Source organism: Buceros rhinoceros, unplaced genomic scaffold, assembly GCF_000710305.1.
Source record: "Buceros rhinoceros silvestris isolate BGI_N320 unplaced genomic scaffold, ASM71030v1 scaffold16879, whole genome shotgun sequence".
Classification (NCBI taxonomy): Eukaryota; Metazoa; Chordata; class Aves; order Bucerotiformes; family Bucerotidae; genus Buceros; species Buceros rhinoceros.
In genome coordinates, this window is record NW_010432319.1 from 314 (window position 1) to 10,135 (window position 9,822).

Genomic DNA, 9,822 nt, shown 5'->3' on the forward strand with positions numbered 1-9,822 from the left:
TTGCTTCATTCCGCGACAGAGACTGGTAGGACTTTGTGCCAATTCCACTCTATCTCGCGCTGCCGGGTAATTCGTAACTGCGCGGGTCTCTGTTCTGCTCACGCCGCAGAACACGTTGCCGCCGCCATCTCGGATCGCTGCTGCGGTCCATGTTTGCTTTCGGTTTAACCCTCGCCTTCCCAAAACCCTCGATATCTCACTGTTTTCCTCTGTATTTAATATATATTTGTTTGTAGTGTTATTAAAGTTTTTTTCAGTTTTCCAAAAAGCATTTTAGAGGTCTCACTAATTCTTTTCTCCCTACCCCTATCTCTGGTGGGGTAGGGGAAGGTGTTATCGTTACCGGACCTCGGCTCAGCCTCGGCCAAACCGGTGGCAAACACACAGTCTCAAAGACTAAAGGCCGCTCTTAGTGGCTGTAGTGTGCAGCAACCCCTGTCTCTACTCACAAGGAAAGAACAGGGACACAACATAACACAGTCCTAGCTGAGGCTGGACATCGGAATAACAGGTCTGTACCACTGCACTGACACTCACAGGACTTGGAACTATCTAGAAGTGCACAGAAGCTCAATAACCTTCTCATTCTTACTACATCTTAGGATACAGTTTGCGCTCAGGCACACGCAAGCCTCTTGACAAACTTGGCAAGTTGGCTGCTAAGTTGTATTTCTTTCAGACTGCCCCTTGCCCACAGCTCCTCTCTCCATCTGTACTCAACCTCAGTGCTGCACACCAGCTTACTGTGTACGTGAATGATGAATGCCAGGGAAAAAAAAGAGAATGCCACTAAGATAAAAACACGTGCTACATTGCTATCAAAACCAGAGAAGACAGGTGCCTACGGTGGTAACACCCACCTCCAGCGTCATTGGGACGTTCTGCTTGCGGACATTATGGTTGTGTTGGTCAGTGTTCAGCATAATAACTGCATAGGCCAGGGCAAAGCAGGCATCACTATTAGCAAATGGGGACCCATTTGATTTCTGAAAGGCAAATGCAGGCACAAGTTAGTCCTACAAGAACAGCGATACCAATGACCCAAGACAGCCATTTACCTAACCCACAGTATTGAATCATCTCTGGGACAAAAAAAAACCCCAGCCTCTGGCTCCCAAAAAGGTGGAAATCTATGTGCCACTGCCATCTCCTATAAGATAACAGCTGCTACCTGCAGGGCACAGTAAGCTTATACAGGCAGTTTCATCTGACATGTCCATCGTGGCAAGGAGATGCATAAGACAGAATGCAGATTTTAGCTTCCTCCCTTACAAGTACACACCCTCCAATGTTCTGTGAAGGCTTCCAGCAGTCTCTGGATTACAGGTGCCTCTCCTGGCAATCTGAAGGCCTCTAGATAAAGTCGTAAAGCTTCATCCAGCCTCAAACCTTGGAAGCTGAAAGTCCTGCAAGAAGAATGAAAAACAATGAGAAACAGAAGCAGGATGAGAAAGGTAGGAAAAACTTACTGACTACAAACTTGTTTGTTTCAGCATCAGAATAGATTTCACAGAGAACAGACAGTTAAGAGGGGAGGGTGAGGAGAGAAAAAATATACCATGAACAGGCAAAAAACCAATAAGAGAGTCAGTCTTACAGGTGATAGTGTTTGTGCTCATCTCTGTGAAGACTGGAGAGATGATTTCGAGCACCGTACTATTATGAGTCTAAGCTGCTACCACATGCAAGAGCTGCACAGAATTAAGGCATGGTGGTACACAGAAAACCAAGTGGTACAACTCCAAGGTAATGCCTCCAGGAGTTATGCCTCCACTGCTTTTTTTATTACTGAACTCTTAACTTTCACTCTTATCTGAATAAAGACACAGAAAGATACTCACCCAACAAAGCTTTCCAGCAAGTCTATGTTCTTACGGTCACTCACAAATTCCCCAATCATCTTTTTGTCCAGGCGAGGATTTTCCCGTAGCCACCTGGCCACCTCATTGTTGTCAATGGGAGTGGCAAGAAGGTTCTTCTCCTGCAGAAACTGTATCCCTTTCTTTGGCTTTTGGTTGAACTGCTCTGTGCCAGTTATCAGGAGCTGAAGGAGACATTCTGATAATTACAAGCTTGAAGTGCATTTCTTTCTTTAAATTGTTCTTGGCATTTGATCCAAATGCAAATAAAAAATAGATGAACCTCAAAATGATCAAGTTTATTGTACTGTGTAATCCAGCCAGAAGGCTAACCAAGGTCAGAAAACCTGCATTCATCACAAGGATTCACTATCAAATAATACTGGACAGAGCAATCACGAGCTGCTGACTTTGAAAAGCTTTGGCATTTTATCTAGCAATTAGTTCTGCTACCCCAAATGCCTCACCTGCTCTAGTATGTAACCAGAGCAGAGGAAGCTCTCTGATGAACCCCAGACATGCGGCAAGATCAACTCTACCCAGTTACAAACAGCAGCACTGCTCCATACCCTCTTCTGTCCCCTCTGGCTGTCATACGCTCGCTCACTGTCAGGAGACCTGAAGCAAGAATCCTTGGCACTTATTCAGCAGGTGCACGGAGGAAGAGCTGCAAAAGCTTAAACTAATAACCACAAAACACTCTGCTAGTGGGCCACTGTACCAGGAACACCTGGTACTCCAGCACGACAAGGCTATCTGTAGGCGGGGAAGAGCAGGTGCAGTTTTGAAGAGATGTCAACTACTCTGCCCTGCTTGATTCTTATTTTAGGACACTAGACTGTACCACAGTCGCAGTGTAATAAAACACGTGACTAAGAAAGGGTTAACTGAATGTTCTTGGTGGTGTTCAGAAAAACCAAAAGCACAAACAACTGTATGAACTTTACTAAGGCACCAGAACAAATGTCAGTTCCCTGTTAGCTCCTATCACGATCAAACTGCTAGCAATGACCTAGTGAACTAAATTCGTGACCATCATGATTACTAGCTCCCCTGGGTTTCTCAGTACCTCAGAAGCCACCAGCCCTCTGTTCTCCACTTCCCCTGCCTGTGTGCACATCCTCAAACTGCAGTGAAACACAGACCCTGAAATAGCATGGCAGGCACTCGGACCCAGAGAGGGCATAACAAAATAATAACCACGTGCTGCCCCAGAATAACAGGCCTGAATGGTGCTGGCAGCATTTCTGTTCAACTGCAAGTCCTGTAACCCAAGCTGTAGGATATTCTATGAACTGGTTATACTTACGACCACCTGACAGGAGACCAGACTGCTGGCAGTTTGCCCTGCATTTATAATCATGTCAGTCCTGTGCTTCTGAGCTCCTGGTCACTGCCTTTGGAAACATCAAAGAAAACTTTCTTTTTGATGCATAATTTGCTTTCTGCTTTTATTTATCTTTCTTCCTCCTTCCAGCTGTGGTAATCTGTAGTACTTCAGAGGTTAAAGGAAGCAGAACATGCTGGTGGCATATCAGCATCAGCACGACTTAAGCTGAATGTTTTGTGTGTCCTGCTCAAGATGAAACCATTAACAGATTTAGGGTCAGGAAAGGATTTTCCCTGGGCAAACTAAACCAGATTTATGAACAGCTTTCTGCCCTCTGCTATAGTATAAAGCACTGCCCTTCTTCTAGGGCTACCTGAACTTTCTTTAAGAAACTCTCAGCCACTGATAATGTTCTTGATTTCTTCCAACCTTGTTTTCCAGAACAGTAAAGCTGAAGGATTACCAGAGATTCCAAGTGAATGCACTGTGCAGGCTCCCTTCTCATCAATGGACTTTCACACGAAGTCCATCAGCAAAGCTACCATGAAAACTAGATTTAATGCTAAAGGGTTATGAATTAAAGAGTAACTAAATAAATACTAATTTCTCAGAAATTAGCTAGTACCAGAACTTGATGGTTCCTTTGAAGACTGTGCTGATTGATAGTCATTTTCCCCCCACAGTCCTTGTGGCTTGAAAAATGAGTTAGCGTTATCCCACTGCAGCACTGTGTTGCAGGTAAAGAACAAAGTTCTTAAGTACTGCAGCAGAGAGAAACAATGCCTTAAATTACATTCAGATCCAGAGATTGCCAGAGTGGATTGCAAAGCACAAATTAGTATGGCAGTAGAAAGAGATCTGGTGTACTTAAAAATACTGAAGAAAGTAAGTTTAAACAAGTGTGACCACCACTCCCTTATAATAATGTAAAACAAAACCACCTACACTGGAGAGAGAGATCAGAAGGCTTTTGTCAGGTACAAATCAAAAACCTCTCTCTTTACCACAAATGAATCATTCAAAGACATTAGTTTGTTTTTCCACTACATCATCTGGCTCCTTACCCCACAACTACTATGGTTACTCATGTTTCATCCAGAATGTGTCATTTTCACACTGAAATTCTTCCTAAATAATATAGCTACTTCATGTATATGTTGTGCAAAGAGAACAAAATTGGTACAAAGAATGCCTGCAAATGAAAAAAAAAAATCTAAATGAAAAAACCAACACCCCTCCCCCATCAAGTCCGGTGTAACCCACAGGAACTGCAGATACCATATTCATCTGCTGTCTCTGGAGGTGAACAGTTAGGACAGTTATTTGATGTTTGACACAAGACAGCAGAAAAATACAAAAACCATCAGCATGGAGAACCAACACTAGACCTAGACTCAGGGAATGGAAAAGCTGTACAAAGTTTAGACTGTAACTTGGATTAATGAGGTTCAAAGAATCAGACCTCTAGACAAAGAATGGCTTTGCCACAGTCAAGGCAACCTCCTCTTCAGTCACCTCTAAGACAAAGCAAATGTGAATAAACAAATCAGAAAAGCAGGTTAGACTGTTAATTTCTGCTATGGGCCTCTTGGCATGCTTCCCATTTACAGCTTTGATAAGAGTAGAGACCCTGCCCTTTTTGATGAAAGTAGCTGAATATCTCCATATAATGCAAACTAGATCCAGCAACTTTCCCACCCAGAAATCAGGTGGACCTAGCTTACAAATTGTGCCACAAAGTCTCCCCAACACCTCTTGCAACTTTCGGCACAACTAAAGGAGACCAGGTAATAATCACTGCTTTCTCTGCAGTGCAGCAGGATTTTCAGTGACTACTTAATTCTTATCAGCACAGACTAGAACGCAAAATTTCTGAGAAGTGACTAGTTATGCAAAGCCCACACGGGCTGGGAAACAAGGAAAACACTCCAAGATTCATTTGTGGTATATTCCAAATCATACCTTCTTTTTGTTCTTAATCTGCATAAGTTCCTGAGGGCTTGGAAGGAGACAAGAAAATCGAGTAGGCTTCCTGGGGATACTCTTCTCCGCTACAAGGACAAAGTGTCATTACAGTCAAACCTATTCCTGGAGTAGCATCCAGCCCACTATAGTGTCCCATCATGGTTTTCAGTCATGGAGCCTTACTGCAACATGCTGCCCTGCAAATGGCAGTCACACTCCCACTATTCAATTTTGACATTACTCCCACCCTCCACATTTTCTTCAGCCTAACTACATAGTACCTTCTAGTCCTGAACAATTTCACTCATCCATAAGATTTAATTTTCTGGCTATTTTGAATACCTACATTACTGATCCTCCCCGACAGCCCCTGACTACCTTAAAAATACTAAGCACTGGTAAGAATTTCACACACTTCTGCCCCAAAGTGACCCACAAGATCTAACCCTCTCCAAGAAAAAAAAATGCAACAGTTAGTAGGCGTATATAGCACACATATAATAAATATTCACCCCATATGAATTCACCACACGTGAAGTATTTACGACATACCTTCTAACTTTGAACACACAACAGCTACAGTGGTCTATACTATAGCAGGACTAGCTAGCAAGTGTCAGGACCATACTCAGAATATACACACTCTGCACGTACAACACAGAGACTATTACCTGCTTCACTTCCTCCTTCCAATTCCATGCAGCCCTCCTTCATCTGGTCAGCCATAAGGCACCCACTGGTGGGAGGACATGCCCCAGGTGGCTCTGAGACTGCACTGGAAGATCTTCCCTCACTGAGTAATCTCTCATTATCTGTAGCAGTAGAAAGAAAAAAAAAAAAAAAGACACCAAACAAAACAACCCCACACATAAACAAACACGTAAGTCAAGGAAAAGGCTAGCAACAGAAAAACAATAAACTGATTACTCTAAACTGATCACATGTTTATTCAAAGGAGTTCCTCCCAGTCACTGTGATTCCTCAGTATATTGTCTATAAGAATCCCATGGCATGCTCTTCTTCTTGACTGCCAATCTCGACATGGCCTTTATATAAAGCTTCACGAGGGGCACATTTTAATATCCATAAATTTTACAAATAGCGAGGTTATTAACATCAGTGTGTAGCTATGAAACATCCAACAGGAAGACTGAAGCTTACTATATTCGCTACCAAAATGAGACCTGCAAGTTTAGCACAAGGCTAAGCTGAATATCAAAGTATCAGAAAAAGGTCTTACTATTGGTTGTTTCTTTGGTGCTGTTCACGGTTTCCAGGCTGGATTTGACAATTTCCTTCTCTTGTTGATGTATGTTACTCAGCACTTTGGCCTCGCAATGGGCCTCAGTGCTATCTATCACTGTCAGCAATGCTTCCAGAGACAGCAGATGGACAGTATACAGTTGTCCAGAAACTGGGAAGGCATTCTGGGAAATAAAATATAAGCATTAGTCAACTTCCATGCCTCTCTCACCATAATGGGGGAAGGAAGTTTCCCCCACAGCTTGTGGAAGCCTAAAGCATGTAAGAGAACACTCTAAACTTTTCACACAAAGCTTTCTAGCATATACTTAATGGTTTATCTGCTTTAATAACCATTAAAGCATCACGGTTATTCTTTCTTTTCTGCTTCCAAATGTTAAATGGCCTTCTTAATCTCTACAGACTTCTTACCCCGAATCTTTCAGCCACCCTGATTCTTAAGTTCTGTATCTGCGCCCACCCTTGATCGGAGTTACTGTCCCCCTGGCAGCCCCCGGTCAGCACCTTGGAGAGCAGCTTGGTCAGCTCCTCGAAGAGGTTGGCGCAGTAGTAGTCACAGTCGTAGTTAATGTAGAGCTCGGTCACGAAACTGGGAATCCTCCACAACTGAACAATGGCTTCCAAAGCCATCTCCTTCATTTCGTAGGGCATCTTTGGGTTTTCCACAGTGATTATTTCCATCAGCTTCTTGACATACATCTGGCAGAAACACAGGGCAGCTCAGTTTAAGGAAAGAAAAAAGAAAGCAGGACAGTGAATAGCTTTGAGGACTACAAAAATAGATTTAAGCTTCATCTTTCCACAAGACACTCCATCTTTAATGATGGCTCATTCTGAAGGAGGTTGTAAAAAGGTTTCAGACAGTTCTACCATTCAGTGCACCTGAATTTACCATTCTAAAAAAACCCCCAACAGTATGAAGGCAGGCAGTGCAGTCCAATCTCAAAGATATTATCCAGCAAGGAAAGACCTACACAGCCTACCCATAACCTCATTTATACAAAGGTAGATTGATATTTAGACTGTATCTTACTCCCTAGCTATATGCTTTTAACTGAATAAACTACCACTAGGCACCCAGCGATACTCAAAAACACTCACCTCCAGCTGGAACTTCAGATGTTCTCTCATGCTCTCAAAGAGAAGAAAGCAAACCCTGAGGGAGGTTGCATACAGATTGAGCCGTTCAACACTCAGTAGCTGCACAAGAAACGAAAAAAAGCCTTTAAGAATTACAAAGGCTAGTCATTATGCGGTATAAGTAGCAGTACTGTGGCACTGCAGGCATCACCCGCAACAGCCTCAAGACCCACATGGACTCCTGCAGCAATGGTATTTCAAAAAACAATCCCTTATTCCACCTCTTGGTCTCACTTTTTGCTACTGAGGACGAATAAGCTTAATTCCCTTTTGTCTGGGTTAACACTTATCCTACTAGAACTTTGTTGTTCTGCCAAGTCCACAGATCCTCTTAGTGGAGAAGGAACCTGGGAGAAGATGAGCCTCTGAGATAGTCTTTTTGCAGTTAAGAGCTTGATGGTCTAAAGGTTCTGCCTATTACTAAGCACCCAAATTACCTCAAACCAAATACATCAAAACACAATGTTATTCCACGGTAACAGTTAAATTAAAATCAACCTCATCCTTCCTGGCCCTGAAGAAAATGGCACATGACAACCTCTCTGGCTTTGCAACACGCTGTTTCACTGGTGCAATTCAGAACTCCCATTACAACACAGCAGAGAGCTTTTATGAAGACTGAGACCTGCCAAACCTCAGAATACTATATTTCAATAGGCTCTTTGATGCAAATTAATATCTGACTCCCCAGTGCCATACGCCACACTACCACAAGCCAGACTCACTTGAAATAGATGTCGGCACAACTCCTCCTTCACAAGTCCCAAGAGAGACTGGTAGTTTGCAATGGGGGCCGACTCCAGGGCAACAGTTAGTAGCTGCAGCCCCATATGGATCATCACCTCAGAGTTGTGGCGGTCATGAGGGTTGGTGAGTGAGATAAGAAAGCGGAACAGTTCTCTAATACATGGTAGCCCATACGGGACCAGTGCTGCTCCTAAAGGAAAGAGAGAGATTAGAACTCTTTGGTTTTGCCTTTTGCAGGCCTGGCAAGTGTTACAAACTAAATAGTTACAGACCCACGGAGGAACAGGAGCTTATCACCCTCTTAGCAGAAGGTGAAACAGAATAGTGGAAGGGAGGAAGGACCTTAGCAACATTGCCTAACTCTCACCTTCTTTTTGGGAAGACTGAGTAAAACGTACACCTCGGGGATTTACATAGTCCATGTCATGAACTGAGGCAGAGTCAGAATGTTCTGCTACAGATGTGCACTCCTCTAGGACCTCAGGGATAGACTCAACAGAAGCTGACTGGACCTTCTCTTCCCTCAGACTTTCATTCTTCATTGGTGTAAGTCATTTGAGAACAAAAGAAGCAAAACAAGAGTTAGCAAGCTCCAGATGAGCTAAAATAAAGGTTTATTTGTTCATGGTCCATTCAGAACTATTAGAGCCACACAGGTCACTAATGGAAAAGGAGCAGGAAAACAGAATTTAAGAAAAGAGAGCACCTCCAGATAACCTGCAACCCTCTCTACCCTTTCACTTTCATCTAGTACTTATCTGTCTTACACACTCCAGGTTGTAAAACTAAGGGCTTGACTTTGAAGATACTCCTATAATCTATCAGTTCTTACTGTCCCTGAGGTTAGGATTTGGCTCATTTTTTGGTTTTAAATGCTACATAATTTCAGTACACTATTTCTATCTATGCCTTCTTAGCATTTTTACCATTCAATATCTGTAGCTCTGAAAGGTTCCCTGCAGCCTCTAATCCATCCTCTCAACAGTATTACTGTTGCAGGGCAAGTGGAGACAACACAAAGGAAAATTTACCGACAAAGGCTTCGGTTCTGGTTTGTTATATTTCACAGCAACAGCAATACACATGCACAAACACCAACAGCTGAATTTCTACCAACTTAAGTGAAGTTGTTCACTAAAGATAATAAAATCAGTCCTGCAGATTTCCTCTGTGTTTCCCTCTAACAGTTCTCCTATAATTAAGGGTAACAGTACTGTCAGCAGTACGACTAGCTACATAGGTGCATTGTTAGACCGCACAGACGTCAATGGGGATGGTCTCAAGAGAAAACAAAGAATGAGTATTTGTGAATTTAAGTCACTTACCAAGAAGAATGTTTTATTCTGACCCTAAGCCTTGAAATAGAATATATACCCCATGACCCAAAAGAAAGATAGAGAGGAAGTGTGCTTCAACCCACAACTAATTATGCTGGGAGCTGGAACTTTTCTTTATAAGTTATATCCACGTACCTGGAGCTCAGGCTGATTTTGATTTTCAGTGCCTTTGGCCTCATTT

General features: G+C 42.9%; 1 protein-coding gene across 1 annotated transcript in view; it reads right to left on the minus strand.

The window, feature by feature from the left end:
* Positions 1-860: 860 nt before the first annotated feature.
* The window catches only part of LOC104500134 (golgi-specific brefeldin A-resistance guanine nucleotide exchange factor 1-like), a gene marked incomplete at its 3' end in the record, with an annotated part of 83,465 nt that continues 74,503 nt past the window's right edge, over positions 861-9,822 (minus strand). The window contains exons 11-21 of the mRNA XM_010143737.1: positions 9,777-9,822; positions 8,672-8,840; positions 8,283-8,494; positions 7,519-7,617; positions 6,922-7,116; positions 6,395-6,581; positions 5,826-5,966; positions 5,152-5,240; positions 1,842-2,044; positions 1,283-1,406; positions 861-986 (exon numbers count right to left, since the gene is read on the minus strand). The exon at positions 9,777-9,822 is cut by the window's right edge and continues 9 nt beyond it. Of these exons, the coding sequence (XP_010142039.1) occupies positions 861-986; positions 1,283-1,406; positions 1,842-2,044; positions 5,152-5,240; positions 5,826-5,966; positions 6,395-6,581; positions 6,922-7,116; positions 7,519-7,617; positions 8,283-8,494; positions 8,672-8,840; positions 9,777-9,822 (1,591 nt within the window). The remainder of the gene's footprint in view (positions 987-1,282; positions 1,407-1,841; positions 2,045-5,151; positions 5,241-5,825; positions 5,967-6,394; positions 6,582-6,921; positions 7,117-7,518; positions 7,618-8,282; positions 8,495-8,671; positions 8,841-9,776) is intronic.